The sequence below is a fragment of the Carcharhinus amblyrhynchos genome, unplaced genomic scaffold (assembly GCF_965287045.1).
Source record: "Carcharhinus amblyrhynchos unplaced genomic scaffold, sCarAmb.v2.hapA scaffold_566, whole genome shotgun sequence".
NCBI classification, from domain to species: domain Eukaryota; kingdom Metazoa; phylum Chordata; class Chondrichthyes; order Carcharhiniformes; family Carcharhinidae; genus Carcharhinus; species Carcharhinus amblyrhynchos.
In genome coordinates, this window is record NW_027650306.1 from 56859 (window position 1) to 74170 (window position 17312).

At 46.4% G+C, this 17312-nt stretch overlaps 1 protein-coding gene across 2 annotated transcripts in view; it reads right to left on the reverse strand.

The window, feature by feature from the left end:
* nxf1b (nuclear RNA export factor 1b) overlaps positions 1-17312 on the reverse strand; it is a 79903-nt gene that overhangs the window by 51085 nt on the left and 11506 nt on the right. For both annotated transcript variants that reach the window (XM_080184103.1, XM_080184102.1), the window contains exon 2: positions 4769-4964. In XM_080184103.1, the coding sequence (XP_080040229.1) occupies positions 4769-4964 (196 nt within the window). The remainder of the gene's footprint in view (positions 1-4768; positions 4965-17312) is intronic.

Below are 17312 nucleotides of genomic sequence, written 5' to 3' on the forward strand. Positions count from 1 at the left end.
GACAAATGACAGATGGAGTTTAATTTAAACAAATGTGAGGTGATGCATTTTGGTAGATTGAACCAGGGTAGGGCTTACTTAGTTAATAGTAGGGCGTTGGTGAGAGTTACAGAACAAAGAGATCTAGGGGTATATGCTCATAGTTTCTTGAAAGTGGAGACACAGGTGGACAGAGTGGTGAAGGCGGCATTCGGCATGCTTGGTTTCATCGGTCAGAACATTGAATACAGGAGTTGGGATGTCTTGAAGTTGTACAAGACATTGGTAAGGCTACATTTGGAATACTATGTACAATTCTGGTCACCCTATTATAGAAAGGATATTCTTAAACTAGAAAGAGTGCAGTAAAGATTTACTAGGATGTTACCAGGACTTGGTGGATTGAGTTATGAGAGGCTGGATAGACTGGGACTTTTTTCTCTGGAGCGTAGGAGGCTGAGGGTTGATCTTATAGAGGTCTATAAAATAATGAGGGGCACAGGTCAGCAAGATAGTCAATATCTTTTCCCAAAGGTAGGGGAGTCTAAAATTAAAGGGCATAGGTTTAAGGTGAGAGGGAAGAGATACAAAAGGATCCAGAGGGGCAATTTTTTCACACAGAGGGTGGTGAGTGTTTGGAACAAGCTGCCAGAGGCAGTAGTAGAGGCGGGTACAATTCTGTCTTTTAAAAAGCATTTAGTCAGTTACATGGGTAAGATGGGTATAAGGGATATGGGCCAAACGCAGACTAGCTTAGAGGTTTAGAAAAAAGGGTGTCATAGACAAGTTGGGTCAAAGGGTCTGTTTCCATGCTGTAAATCTCTGCGATTCTATGACCCTGTAGTTTGAGCAGTCAGACTGACTTTTCTCTCCCATTTGTTTCTTACAGTAGCGAAGACAGAAACAAAATATTCAAGGTTATGCCAGAGAGAGGCAACCTCTTGTGAGCTCTCCGTAGCATTTCCTCTAACTCTATCCTCTTAAAACTATATTCTACCTCTCTAATAATACTTTGATTTTTCTCTACACCCTAGCTGTGACAGTAACACTATATTCTGCTCCCTCTCCTTTCCTTCTCCCCTACGTACTCTATGAACAGCATGCTTTGTCTGTATCGTGCATAAGAAACAATACTTTTCACTGTATCCCAATACATATGACAATAATAAATCAAATTAAATATCAAGTTGATCTTTCTCTACACCCTAGCTGTGACTGTAACACTATATTCTGCACTCTCTCCTTTCCTTCTCCCTGATATTGAATGTATGCTTTGTAAAGTTTATTTATTAGTCACAAGGCTTACAGTAACACTACAATGAAGTTACTGTGAAATTCCCTGAGTCATCACACTGTTCAGGTAAATGCACCCTAACCAGCATGTCTTTCAGACTGTGGATGGAAACCAGAGCACCCGAAGGAAACCTACACAGACACAAGGAAAACGTGCAGACAGTGACCGGAGCCAGGAATCGAACCCAGGTCCCTCGCGTTGTGAAGCAGCGTTGCTGACCACTGCACAACCTTGCTGCTTTGTCTTCATAGTGTGCAGGAAACCGTACTTTTCACTGTATCACAGTACATGTGACAATAACAAATCAAATATTAAGCTGATCTTTCTCTACACCCTAGCTATGATTGTGGCACTACATTCTGCACCCTCTCCATTCCTTCTCCCTTATGTACTCCATAAATGGTATGTTTTGTCTGTATAGTGCACAAGAAACAATATTTTTCAAATGTGACAATAAATCAAATTAAACCCCCACCACATTAAAAAACCCCTGGGATGTTGCACTAGGGAACTGGTACGACCTACAGGCTATGGTTCACGAACTGAAAAGTGGGATTCTGTCAGAATAGCCGTTTTCCTGTCAGCACAGAGAAAATGGGCCGAAAGGTCTCCTTTTTGAGCTATAAATGTTCAACAATTTTCAGACAATCTCTAACTAATAGAGGCACAAAGAAAACAAACTCCCTACTCGTGTCCCCATCTGGGTTTTGGCAAATGAAAGTGCTCAGGTCAATCTGTTCACCAACTTCCTCCTAAATGATCTCAAAACAAGGTTTCTAGTGAGGAAGCTGCACAGTAATTGAGGCCAACCCTCAGCATTTGTGCATGAGCATCTCAGAACGGAGTCGCTGATTTGGCAAAATCCTTCGAATTATGGCTGCTGTTAAATTGTTCACGTTTTCTGCCAAGTCAGCAATCTCCAAAGTTGTGCTGCACTGATGAGTCACTCGTGATTCTCTCCTTACTCACCTAATCTTCCATTGTTCCCTTTATCAGCTTATCCAAGATGCTATCTGCTCACATTAGCACCTCCTTACCAACAATCTCACACTATCAGAATCAACCGTCATTCCAAATTATTAGTAACACAACAGTCTGGAAGGTTTTGAAATGGCTTTGCCCTTGCATACCAGTGTGCGCGCTTCCATTACAGATGCAATGTGGGCAAAGCTGTCAAATAATTAAAGAGCTGGCATCAACAGCAGCCTGCATTTGGTGGCAGCTAGATATGATGTAGTGATGCTGGCGTTGGACCAGGGTAAGCACAGTAAGCAAAATAAACAGGGCAGCTCTCGCCATCTGATCAAAGATCCACCAGAGTAAATCGATCCTACAGACACTGCTCTGACAGCACTGCTGCCCAAGGTTTGAACAGAAGCAGACAGATCAGGAACAGGAGTACACCACGCAGCCCCTCAGGAATGTTGCCCCTTACTGGCTCCATTTACCACAGAGCAGAAGGAGGTCATTCAGCCCACCGAGTCTGCACAATGCCACCAGGCCCTATCCCTGTAACCCCACATATTTACCCCGCTAATCCCTCTAACCGATGTATCCCGGGACACTAAGGCCATTAGCACGGCCTAATCAACCTAATCGGCACATTTTTGGAGTGTGGGAGGAAACACACACAGACATGGGGAGAGAACCTGCAGACTCCATACAGACAGTGACCCAAACCAGGAATCAAACCCAGGTCACTGGAGCTGCCCCTATTAATTTAGCTGCTGTTGCTCTGGATGTCAGGATACATTTTGCTATTACTATTGTGGAAATTTCAATTGTCCCAGTGCCCTTAGGAGTTCCAGATTCTCACGGGTGAAAGAATGCTCCCCATTTCCACTGAACTCATGCTAAGGACTGAGCGGTCTGCTCTTGTACCTATTTTTTATGGTCTTAATTTTGAAATGAAAGGTGGTCCCAGAGTTTACTCCCCAGATTCTGCCAAGGTACATAAGAGTAAGAGGATATTCACACGCATCCCTACGGAAGGAACAATATCAGTATGGATGTCTGCAGTGTGCCTCTTTGAAAACAGCCAGTAGGCCGAGTGTCCCAAGATGGAATAGCCATGGCAAATGTGTGGGGTTACGGGGATAGGGTGGGATAGAGGCCCTGGGTAAGGTAGAGGTGAGGACAGGTTTGGGCTGGGCTTGACTTGACACCCCCACCCAGCATCTTAGGTGAGAAAGGGGAGAACCGCCAAGAATGGCAGCATAGACTATTTTCTAAATGGGAAAGTGCTTAGGAAATTAGAAACATAAAGGGATTTGGGAGTCCTTGTTCAAGATTCTCTTCAGGTTAACGTGTAGGTTCAGTCGGCAGTTAGGAAGGCAAATACAATGTTAGCATTCATGCCGAGAGGGCTAGAATACAAGAGCAGGGATGTACTTCTGAGGCTGTATAAGGCTCTGGTCAGACCCATTTGGAGTATTATGAGAGTTTTGGGCCCTGTATCTAAGGAAGGATGTGCTGGCCTTGGGAGGGGCCCAGAGGAGGTCCACAAGAATGATCTCTGGAATGAAGAGCATGTTGTATGAGGAATGATTGAGGACTCTGGGTCTGTACTCATTGGAGTTTAGAAGGATGAGGGGGGGGATCTTATTGAAACTTACAGAATACTGCGAGGCCTGGATAGAGTGGACGTAGAGGGGATGTTTTCACTAGTAGGAAAAACTAGAACCAGAGGGCATAACCTCAGGCTAAAGGGATGATCCTTTAAAACAGATGAGGAAGTATTTCTTCAGCCAGAGAATAGTGAATCTGTGGAATTCTTTGCCATAGAAGGCTGTGGAGGCCGGGTCATTGAGTGTCTTTAAGACAGAGATAGACAGGTTCTTGATTAATAAGGGGATCAGTGGTTATGGGGAAAAGGCAGGAGAGAGTGGGGGTGAGAAAAATATCAGCCATGACTGAATAGCGGAGCAGACCTGATGGGCCGAGTGGCCTAATTCTGCTCCTATGTTAGTATGGTCTACGACTTGTGCTGCATATCCGAGCAAGAGTGACACCCAATGGTCAGGAAAGACGGGAAGACAACTGAGGAAAAGGAGTAAATGGAATTGTAATACACATGCGCAGAATGATGGTAGCAGAGCAGCGGAGTAAATGAACGAGGGGAGTGCAGGATTAACAGCAGTGCATCATTCATTTATAACAGATCGATTTTCTTTTCAGAATTGGAATTTTAGCTTCCATTTTGCTTTGTTAGAAGTTGTGAATGGTTATGCAAATCTCATAGCAAATTGATAACATGGGCCAAAGGGCCTCTCTCTCTGTGCTGTAAAGCTTTATATCTCTATCAGACTGCAAAGATAAATCACCAGAAACAAAACACAGCTTCACAGTCTGCATGCGGGGAGAAACAGTAAAGAATGCACGTTAAATTCTGTGCATCTTAATTCTGAAAACCGAAACATTTCCGGTGTTCGTACTTAATGGGGAAAGTTCCTCTTACTCTACGTGGCACTAACAGCTTTGCAGGCAGCTACTCACAATCGTGATCTCGGCGAGTCGTGATCGTTCATGGTCACGTCGCCATCCTCATCCTCGAAACGTGCACGCAGATTGGACCCTCCGCCACATCGAATACGTGATTTGTGAGTTGCCTCGCTGTACATTTTCCCCCGGAAAGGGCCGCGCCCTTTCTTTTTCCGAACGGGAAAACCACCCCCAACTCGGTCATCATGCTCTGGAAGAAAAAAAGTTCGATTTTTTTTTTAAATACAATTACAACTCAGACTGGAGGATCATGAAAAAGTATTATTCACAGGAAGGGTTAAGTTGATTTTAAATTAAAGTCACTTTAGGAGCAGCTACCTTAATGTTTGAAAAATCAATAGAACTTCTAAAATGCTTGAAAATGTCAGAATTTCAACACCCTCAAACATAGTTGATTAAAATCCAGTTAAGGGCAGCACAGTAGCACAGTGCTTAGCACTGCTGCTTCACAGCGCCAGGGACCTGGGTTCGATACCTGGCTTGAGTCATTGCCAGTGTGGAGGCTGCATGTTCTCCCCATGTCTGCGTAGGTTTCTTCCAGGTGCTCCAGTTTCCTCCACACTCCAAAAGATGTGCTGTTTAGGTGGATTGGCCATGCTAAATTGCCCCTTATTGTCAGTGGAATTTGCAGGGTAAATAAGTGGGATTATGGGGATAGGGCCTCAGTGGGATTGTTGTCAAGTGCAGGCCTGCTAGACAAACAGCACCTTAGGGTTTCTATGAAAAATCTGTTTACTTGCAATTCCCACAATGGCCCATTGGGCTAGGGCCAGACAGTCCCAAAAGTCAGGGCCTGGGTTTCTACCTGTGCTCAGAATCACAGAATGACTACAGCATAGAAGGTGGTCATTCAGCCCATCATGTCCATGCTGGCTCCCCAGATGAGCAATTTACTCAAGAGCCAATCTCAGCTGTGGGGCAGTGTTGTAGGTTCTACAACTGGAAATTGTGCTGGGTTGAGGGATGGAAAATAAAATCAGGCTGGTCACTGCTCTTGGCCTGTTATCCGGATGCTGGAAAATAAATGTTGCGTCGCCATCAGGAGAGAACAGGGCGGAGCTCAGCTGCAATGATCTCAGTGAGGGGGAAGGGAGACATAAGCTAAGGTTCACGGTCAGTTTTGCAGAAAGGCCCAGCAGGGGCCAGTGTCTCCAAGGACTTTGCATGCATTCCAGCAACTAGTTCAAAACTGCTTTCACGCTAAGCAAAGAACCAAAATACTATCAGCAACATCAGCACCTTGATCTGATGCAGAAGACCGCGACTTAACAGAAAAACATTTCAGGGGTTAAGGCTAGCAGCTGGAAAGAGTCTGACAAAAACACTAGCATTGTTCTCATAAATATTATATAAACACAGCTACACAAGGTCTCCTGAATCTTTCAGCCAGAAGAAAGATGTGGGAACATTTCAAGAAGAAAAGCTTATATTTAGAGTGAGTATTTTATACTTATTTTTTATTCATGGGCGTTCCTGGCTGGCCAGTATTTATTGCCCACCCTTAATTGCCCTTGAGAAGGTGATGGTGATTCCTTCTTGAAAACGCTGCTGTAGTGATTGAGTGTCACACTTGGCCGTTTCAGAGAGTCAACCACATTGCTATGGCTCTGGAGTCACACAGAGGTCAGACCAGGTAAGGACAGCAGATTTAAGGACATTAGCGAACCAGATGAGTTTTTCGACAATGGTTTCATTGGTAGATTCTTAATTCCAGATATTTATGGGAACTAACAATTCAGATATCAAAAGATGTCATTAAACTTTAAAGTTTATTTATTGGTGTCACAAGTAGACTTATATTAACACTGGAATGAAATTACTGTGAAAATCCCCTCATCGCCACACTTGTTCGGGTTACACTGAGGGAGAATTTAGCACAGCCAATGCATCTAACCAGCACGTTTTTTGGACACTAAGGGGTAATTTAGGATGGCCAATCCACCTAACCTACACACCTTTGGAGTGCAGGAGGAAACCGGAGCACTCGGAGGAAACTCATGCAGACACAGTGAGAACGTGCAGACTCCACAAAGACAGTGACCCAAGCCGGGAATCGAACCCAGTAGTCACTGTGCCACCCACTACCTGATGTCACAATAAAAGGGGCAAAAAAAAAAGCTGCTTGAACTGATGGTTGTGAAAAATTTTTCAATTGGTATAAATTGTAGACTTTGGAGTTACCCCCCCCAATCGATTATCTCTATTAAAGTCAATCCTCAAAATTAAAACCACGCATCTTGCTCCTTTCAGATTCACATTCACAAGATTAGCTAGCCAGACGACCTTTCATGTGGTCAGTCAGAGCACGCTATCCGTCTATTCCACAATGTTGTGGGATGAGGGCCCAAAACACATGATCTGGGCGGTACCCAGGGGGTGCTGCACTGCTGAATATGCCGCTCTTCAAGCCAGATGTTAGACCAAAGCCACGTCCTACCTTTGCCAGGTTGGCATAGAAGACCCATAACACTAGCTATTAGCGTTCTGGTCAATATTCCTCCCTCCACAACATCACTGACATATCAACTCATTGTAGTTTATGGTGTACAAACTGACTGATGCATTCTCCTACAATGCAATTGTAGCAGCATTTCAAAAATGTGTCATGAAGTGCAAGTGTCTAGGTACGAACAGAGGGCATAAAAAGAGCCATACCAAGCATAAACTTCTTTACTGAAGAATCTTTGATGCATAAGTTTCTCAGGTCTGGTGTTTTGCTACATTAAACTTATAACTCATCGACTGCAAGTTGCTGCTGCGAATACCCGCTGTTGAGCTGTGGACACAATCCTGATCTCACACAACATCCAGAAATGCAGCTTTCCAGCAGAGATTGCAAGGTGAAATCATAGAATTTCTACTTTGCAGAAGGAGGCCATTCAGTCCATCGAACCTGAACCAACACCAATCCCACCCAGGCCCTAAGTCCGTAATCCCACACATTTACCCACTAGTCCCCCGACGTTTAAGGGCAATATAGCATGGCTAATCCACCTGACGTGCACGTCTTTGAGTGTGGGAGGAAACAGGAGCACCCTGAGGAAACCCAAGCAGACACGGGGGAAGAATGTGCAAACTCCGCACAGACAGTGACCCAAGGCTGGATCAAACCCATGTCCCTGGTGCTGTGAGGCAGCAGTGCTAACCCACTGTATCACTGTGTCGCCCCAAATCAGGAGCAGTTAGTTTCCTCACTGCTAACCATCATTTGTTGGCCCAGACAGGTAAACATGACTGATAAGTCAGTCAGGGAACTTTTGCACTCGTGACCCAGTTACACAATGCCTGCATCAATTGGGCCAATGAGAAGTAACTACAATTTGCAAAACAGTTGCCTCAACCCCTTAAGAATGAAGAAAGAGGGGGAAGAATTGCAACAGAAACAGCGCTGGACAACGTAGGAAGGCACTGCTATCCAGTCAACCGCATAGAAAACATTCTACCAGCTATATAATGCCACACTTACTAACCATTAACTTCACGCAGAGAAAGTGAACACAACGGCCAGCAATCCTCACTACCATCTAAAGGACCACACTGGGGTGGCACAGCAGTCAGCACTGCTGTCTCACTCTGCCAGGGACCCGGGTCCAATTCCAGCCTCGAGTCACTGTCTATGTGGAGTCTGCATGCTCTGCACTCCCCCCGCCAACGCCTGTGTGGGTTTCCTCCGGGTGCTCCGGTTTCCTCCCAGTTTGAGGAGGGTAAGGAGTTTGGATGGGGAGGAATTTGTTAGGTGTGTTCAGGAGGGTTTCCTGACACAGCACATGGATAAGCCTACGAGAGGAGAGGCTGTACTTGACCTGGTGCTGGCCAATGAACCAGGACAGGTGACAGATCTCTCGGTGGGAGAGCATCTCGGGGATGGAGATCATAATTCTATCTCTTTCACGATAGCGTTAGAAAGGATCAGGCAGGCTAGGAAGGTGTTTGTCTGGAGTAAGGGGAAATATGATGACATTATTGGACAAATAAACTGGAAGGAGGTGTTCTTGGGGAAAAGTACTGAAGGAAGGTGGCGGATTTTCAAGGAACGTTTGACTGGAGCTCTGCACGACAACGTTCCAATAAGACAAGGAGGTTTTGGTAGGTCACGGGAGCTGTGGTGCACGAAGGTTGTGGTGAACCTGGTCAGGAAGAAAAGAAAGGTGTATAAAAGGTTCAGAGAGCTAAGAGATGTTAAGGATCTAGAGGAGTATAAGGCTTGTAGAAAGGAGCTTAAAAAGGAAATTAGGAGAGCCAGAAGGGGACATGAGAAGGCCTTGGCAGGTAAAATTACAGAGAATCCCAAGGCGTTCTACAAATATGTGAAGAGTAAAAGGATGAGAAAAGAAGGGATAGGACCTATAAAAGGTGAAGGGGGAAAAGTCTTCCAGTTCCACACAGACACGGCAGAGGTGCTTAATGATTACTTTGCCACGGTATTCACGGTGGAAAGTGATCTGGGAGGTTGTACTACAGGTTTGCGGCAGTCTGAAAAGATTGAATATGTGGATATTAAGAGAGAGGATGTGTTGGAACTTTTAAATTCTATCAAGATAGATAAGTCGCTGGGACCGGATGGGGTGTACCCCAGGTTATTGTGGGAGGTGAGGGAAGTGATTGCAGAGCCCCTGGCGATGATCTTTGCGTCGTCGATGGAGGCGGGAGAGGTTCCGGAGGATTGCAGGATTGCGGATGTGGTTCCTATTTTCAAGAAAGGGAACAGGGGTAGCCCAGAAAATTATCAACCGATGAGTCTGACGTCAGTGGTTGGTAAGTTGATGGAGAGGATTCTGAGGGACAAGATTTATGAGCATTTAGAGAAGTTTAGAATGATCAGGAATAGTCAGCATGGCTTTGTCAAGGGCAGGTCATGCCTCACGAGCCTAGTTGAGTTCTTTGAAAATGTGACTGAACACATTGACGAAGGAAAAGCGGTGGACGTGGTTTACATGGACTTCAGCAAGGAGTTTGATAAGGTCCCCCATGCAAGACTTCTTGAGAAGGTGAGAGGGCATGGGATCCAAGGGGCTTTGGCCTTGTGGATCCAGAACTGGCTTGCCTGCAGAAGGCAGAGAGTGGTTGTGGATGGGTCTTTTTCTGCATGGAGGTCAGTCACCAGTGGAGCGCCCCAAGGATCTGTTCTAGGACCCTTGCTGTTTGTCATTTTCATAAATGACCTAGATGAGGAAGTGGAGGGATGGGTTAGTAAGTTCGCCGACGATATGAAGGTTGGTGGTGTTGTGGATAGTCTGGAGGGATGTCAGAAGTTGCAGTGTGATATAGATAGGATGCAAGACTGGGCGGAGAAGTGGCAGATGGACTTCAACGTAGATAAATGTGTAGTGGTCCATTTTGGCAGGACCAACGGGATGCAGGAGTACAATATCAAGGGTAGGAGTCTTAGCTGGGTTGAAGAGCAGAAGGATCTTGGGGTCCGGGTCCATAGGACTCTTAAATCGGCCTCGCAGGTGGAGGATGTGGTCAAGAAGGCGTATGGTATACTAGCCTTCATTAATCGAGGGATTGAGTTTAGGAGTCGGGAGGTAATGCTGCAACTTTATAGGACCCTTGTCGGACCTCACTTGGAGTACCGTGCGCAGTTCTGGTCGCCTCACTACAGGAAGGATGTGGAAGCTACTGAGAGGGTGCAGAGGAGATTTACAAGGATGTTGCCTAGATTGGGAGGCATGCCTTATGAAGACAGGTTGAGGGAGCTAGGTCTCTTCTCCCTGGAGAGACGAAGGTTGAGAGGCGACCTGATAGAGGTTTATAAAATGTTGAGAGGAATAGATAGGGTGGATTCTCGGAGGCTATTTCCCAGGGCTGAAATGGTCGCTACGAGAGGACACAGGTTTAAGGCGCTGGGAAGCAAGTACAGAGGAGATGTTAGGAGTAAGTTTTGCACTCAGAGGGTGGTGAGTGAGTGGAATCGGCTGCCGGTAGTGGTAGAGGCGAACTCGCTGGGGTCTTTTAAAAGGCTTCTGGATGAGTATGTGGGATCTAATGGCATTGGAAGTTACAGATAGTTCTATGGCTTGGTAGGTATAGATGTGATCGGTGCAACTTGTGGTTTTTTGTGCTGTAGTGTTCTATATTCTATATGCTGGTTAGGTGCTAAATTCTTCCTCAGTGTACCCGAACAGGCGCCAGGGTGTGGCGACTAAGGGATTTTCACAGTAGCTTCATTGCAGTGTTAATGAATGTAAGCCCACTTGTGATATCAATAAGTAAACTAAAACACATTGGAAGGGTGTCAACAGGTACAAGGCAAGGTTTGGCATGTTTGTGTGATGCCTCCCACAGGTGAATAACTTGTCAACAGCTGCTGCCTAGACTCAAGAGGAAGGGTGGACAATGGAGTAAAGGGCTGCCTGGGATTTAAGGAGCAAGCACTCCAGCATGCCTCAGCACAGACAAAACTGAAGCAAAACAAACTCTGGTTTCCTATAAAAAGGACCAGGGTGTCTGTGAACATACCAGTGTAAGAAAAACATTTCATTCCTTAAAGCTGGGCCTGGCCCAGTGTGAAAGCTGGAATACTCTGAACATAAAAGGCCTGCTCCTCAGTTTGAGAGCAACAATCTTTCAACTACTGTGCCAGCAGTTTATTCTGTTTAAGGTTTTGTTTAAATACCACATGCCAAAATATATGACAATATTCCTCCAATAGTAAAACACTGGGTTATGTACAGCTGGTTTGATTAGAGTTTGAGCTTTAAGCATGGTTTAGTAATCTGGCCAATTCTCTTCTCCCTCCTGCTTTGTTGGGATACAGTTTCACAGCCAGTTTCCACTCCCCCAAGTGACCATACTTCAACATCATGGTGGCAGTGGTTAGCACTGCTGCCTCACAGCTCCAGGGACCAGGGTTCGATTCCCAGCTTGGGTGACTGTCTGTGTGGAGTGTGGGTTTCCTCCAGGTGCTCCCATAGTCCAAAAACATGTGGGTTAGGTTGATTGGCCATGCTAAATTGTGCCTTAGTGCCCCAGGATATTTAGGTTAGGGAGATTAGCAGCGTAAATGTGTGGTGAGTGATAGGGCCTGGGGTGGGATTGTTGTCTGTGCAGACTCAAAGGGCTGAACGGCCTCCTTCTGCACTGTAGATTTTCTATGATTTCAATGATTCTTTGTTCACTCCCAGTGATCTGTACCTTCCTCCAGCCCCACAATCCACCCAAGATCTCTGCGCTCCTCCTATTGTGGCCTCTTGCACACTCTAATGTTAATCACCAAGCCGTTGGCAGCTGTGTCTTCAGCTGCCTGGGGCCCTAACCTCTGGAATTCCTTCCCCATATCGCTCTGCCTTTCTACCAGTCCTTCCCTTAAAATTCTCATCACATTCTACCACTTTGACCAGGTTTTTGAGCATCTGCCCAAAGATCTTCCCTGGATCGGTTGTCAAATTATTCTTGATAAGACCATAAAATATAGGAGCGGAATTAGGCCACACGGCCCATTGAGTCTGCTCTGCCATTCAATCATGGCTGATATTAATCTCATCTCCATTCTCCTGTGTTTTCCCCATAACCCTTGATCCCCTTATTGATCAAGAACCTATCTATCTCTGTCTTAAAAATATGATGTGAAGATGCCAGCGTTGGACTGGGGTAGGCACAGAAAGTAGTCTCACACGCCAGGTTAAAGTCCAACAGGTTTATTTGGTAGCACAAGCTCTTGGAGCATTGCCCTTTCATCAGGTGAGTGATGAAGAGACGACTCTCCAAAAGCTCATGCTACCAAATAAGCCTGTTGGACTTTAACATGGCATTGTGAGACTACTTACTGTATTCTTAAAGACACTCAGTGACCTGGCCTCCACAGTCCTCTGTGGCAATGAGTTCCACAGATTCACCACTCTCTGGCTGAAATTCCTCCTCATCTCAGTTTTAAAGGAGTGCCCCTTCACTCTGAGGTTGTGCCTTCGAGTTCGAGTCTCTCCCACTAGTGCAAGCATCCTGTCCAAGTCTACTCTATTGAGGCCTCTCTGTATCCTGTAAGTTTCAACTAGACTACCCCCCCTCCCCCTCCGCCAATCCTTCTAAACTCTATCCAGTACAGACCCAGACTCCTAAACCGTTCCTCATACAACAAAGTCTTCATTCCTGGGATCAATCTTGTGGACCTCCTCTGGACCCCCTCTAAGGCCAGCACATCCTTTCTTAGGTACGGGGCCCAAAATTGCTTACAATATGGTCTGACCAGAGCCTTATACAGCCTCAGCAGTACATCCCTGCTCTTGTATTCTAACCCTCTAGAAACGAATGCTAATCTTGCATTTGCCTTGCTAACTGCCAACTGAACCTTGAGAGTCTTGAACCAGGACTCCCAAGTCCCTTCAGATTTCCGAAGCCTCTCTCCATTTAGAAAATAGTCTATACCTCCATTCTTCCTACCAAAGTGCATAACCTCACACTTTCCTACATTGCATTCCATCTGCCACTACTTTGCCCACTCTCGTAGCTTGTCCAAATCATTCTGCAGCCCCCGCACTGCCCCCCCCGCCCCACTTCCTCAATACTATCTGTCCCTCTACAAATCTTTGCATCAGCCACAAATTTAGCAACCATGCCCTCAGTTCCATCTTCCAGATCATTAATGTATATAGTGAAAAGCTGTGGTCCCAACACTGATCCCTGAGGCTCACCACCTGCCATCCTGAAAAAGGACCCCTTATCCCCCAGTCTCTGTCTTCTGTCTGTCAGCCAATCTTCTATCCCTGCCAGTACTTTGCCTCGAACACCACTGGCTCTTGATAATTGCTCATGAACCATCTAGGGACATCATAGAATCTATAGAATCCCTTCAGTGCAGAAGACGACCATTTGGCCCATCATGCCTGCCTCGACAATAATCCCACCCAGGTCCTATCCCTATAGTCAGTATTTACCCTGCAAATCCCCCTGACACTAAGGGGCAACTTAGCATGGCCAATCCACCTAACCTGCATATCTGTGGACACTAAGGGACAACTTAGCATGGCCAATCCACCTAACCCGTACATCTTTGGAGCATGAAGCACCCGAAGGAAACCCACACAGACACGGGGAGAACATGAGAACTCTGCGCAGACAGTGACCCAAGCTGGGATTTGAAGCCAGGTCCCTGACACTGTGAGGCAGCAGTGCTAACTCTGTGCTACCTATACTACATGAAAAACACTGGATAAATGCAGGTTATTGTTTCGAATGCCATTGCGCTCTGGTTACAGCACATTCAAACCCAGTCCTGATCTTCTTACAGCATCCAGCAATGCAGCTTTCCAGCAGAGATCACTTCGTGGAATCAGGTTCAGTGCTTTCCTTGCTCAGTTTATAACCAGTCAGAGCAGTTGCACTGTAACCTCGGCCCTGACAATTGAGCCAGACAGCTTTAGCGGTCTATGACCTGGTTGCACACTGACTGCATCAACTGGGCCCATGGGGAAGACAGACTCCTGCAAGCTGCCAATGGCAGTGAGAGCTAGTTTAATACTCTATGATGGATCAGCAACTGTTGGATCGCTGCTGCCAGAATTTTCATCATTAAGATTGATGACAGAGGCAGAGGCTCCCACCCACCCACCCTCCCAGGGCCAAGGCAGAGGCTCCCCAATGCCACCTGGACAGAGACAGTGCATTCACCAGCACAGACTCAGAGGCTTCCCACCCACGCACCCCAGCACAGGAACAGGGGCTCCCCACCCACCCACCCCAGCACAGGGACAGAGGCTCCCCATTCCCCCAAGCAAAGGAACAAAGGCTGTGTGCGTAAGAGGTTCTTACACATACTGGTAAATGGACAGCAACATAGGTGGCGATTCAGGGGAATATGTGTGCGCTCACAAATAAGATGACTTCCAAAAACAGAATGGAGGTGTGGAAGTGAGAATCCATCACGACAGTCACGCTTAGAAAGATTAGCATCGGGTCAAGTCAAAGGTGTGGGAGAGGTTTGTGCTGCTGTCACGTGCTGGAGCTGCGTAACAGTAGACAACAAACTGGCGGTGGACTGTGCATGCTGGTGAACAGGGACTGAGACACAACTTTTAAGGTGATGGAAAATGCAAGAGTTGATAGAAGTTTTCGCAAATCCAAAGGTGATAGGGAAAAACGACCAAGATGGGGCGGGGGGGGGGCAGAATTAGACCGTTCGGCCCATTGAGTCTGCTCCGCCATGGCTGATAAGTTTCTCAACCCCATTCTCCTGCCTTTTCCCCTGTAACCTTTGATCTTCTCACCAATCACGAACATATCTACCTCTGAACTTTGACAAAGGGTCACCTGGACTCGAAACGTCAGCTCTTTTCTCTCCTTACAGATGCTGCCAGACCTGCTGAGATTTTCCAGCGTTTTCTCTTTTGCTATCTATCTGTGTCTTCAGTATACTCAATGACCCGGCCTCTTCTGTGGCAACGAATTCCACAGATTCACCCACCCTCTGGCTGAAGAAATTCCTCATCTCAGTTCTAAAGGGTCGTCCTTTTCCTCTGAGGCCGTGCTCTCGGATCCCAATCTCTCCCAGTAATGGAAACATCTTCTCCACGTCCACTCTATCCAGGGCCTTTCAGTATTCTGTAAGTTTCAATGAGATTCCCCTCCTCCATCCTTCTAAACATCGGTCACGCATGGATGAGTGAGAGCTAATATCCTAGAAGGAAAGGTGGGCCCACCTACAAGAGATGCAGGACATAAGGAACATATCTAAAGGACCCCGAGGGAACTCTAGTCCTTTAGACTAGAGATCTTATCATGGCGTTGGGATCCAACAAACCTGGCAGGAATAATAAACTAACCCTGGTCAAACAGAACCCAAGCAACAGAAGGAAATTCTTTTGCCAAGACCAGGTTTGGAAGAAGCCACTTCCAACCATTTAATTTCATCCTTTCACATTAAGGTCAAAAATTAGAGAAATGTCACCCAGAAAAGTCTTTCTCCCGTCTGCATCAGTTAGCAATCGTAGCACTGGGCTGAAGCAGGTTGGAAAAGTACACACAAAAGTACACAACTTTGGCAAGGTACCAGGAGTGCTTGCCAGAGGGGCAGGAAGACACAGCTCATCAACACAGCTCTAAACAGAGGAAGCAGGAGCAAGATGGAGGGCAGAGCCTGGCCAAGTTTCAAAGTGATTTTCAGAGTGAACCCAGAAGTATGCAGGATTCCCTGGCAACCGATAGTTTTGGTCACATCGGAATGCCAAATTCTGTCACGTGCCATTTGGCTCTTGCCGCAAAGTGCCTGCTTTAAAATAAAAGCAAAGTTTCTCGAAGGAAGCTTACACAAAACAAAACGGACTTCTGGCGCAGACAAGAAGAGAGCCAGTTAGACAGACTTTGAAGAAGGCGCACCAGGATAACAGAGTTAAGAGGCAGGTGAAGATTGGAGTTCGACAGAGACGTGTAACCTATTTTGCGTCTATCCCAGCTCACAGGAAGTAGCTGCATCACTCCTTCCTGCCAGACACAGGAATTCTCCAGCTCCATAGCTCAATCCTAAAGCAATGAAGTCAGAATTAGCCGGAGGTGGCAGGCAAACTGCATAAACGTACAGGGGGTTTACAACCCCACCTAACCTGTTTTCCCATGCTGTTCTGCCTCAAACTCCCTCTTATCTCTACATCAGTCTCTTTCTCTTAGTCGCAAATTCCATCTTCCTGGCTTTCGTCCTTCCCCCTGGAATCCATTATGCATGATCCCTGATCTCCGGGGGGGGGGGGGGGGGGGGGGGGCGCCCTGAACAGAGTAAGAAGTCTCACAACACTGTTTTCTGTAAACTGCGTGTGACTTTATAAGCCCTTCTCTGATCAGAACCTTCCACACACCTGATGAAGGAACACTGTTTCCATAAGCTTGTGGGATTACTGTCAAATAAATTGGTTGGACTTTAACCAGGCGTTGCGAGACTTCTTACTGTGTTTACCCCAGTCCAACGCCAGCACCTCTACATCAGGGCTGAACACAGTTAGGGAAGCAATTTAGTGTCAAATAATTCAGGTTTGAACGGGTCTCTAATCTACTTATAAAGGATGGCTTCAATGCAGCACCCCTCCGCCTGCGCCCCCCCCAACCCCACCCCTCGCATTTATTTTAAGATAAACGGGAATGGTGTGGAAATAACCACCTTTAACCGTGCAGTGCATCAGATTGACAGGCCATGAGGAGGATTATTAGTGATTACATTGCTCCTTCCAGTCCCACTGCTGTGCACAAATACATTACCACAAACCCCACTCTTTGACAAGATAGAATCCAACTTGAGGTACGATTTCCACATGTGGAAACATAACAGTTCCCTTGATGATCAATGAATCTACTGTCCAGCAGGAAACCATTTGACCATCAAGACTACAACAACAATCTCACCCAGACCCTATCCCCGTAACCCCACGTATTTATCCTGTTAGCCCTCCTTACACTGAAGGAGAATTTAGCACGGCCAATCAACCTAACGTGCACATCTTTGGATGCTCAGGGACAATTTAGCATGGTCAATCCACCTAACCTGCACATCTTGGGACTGAGAGGGGAAACTACAGCACTCGGAGATGGGGAAAATGTACAAACTCCACACAGACAG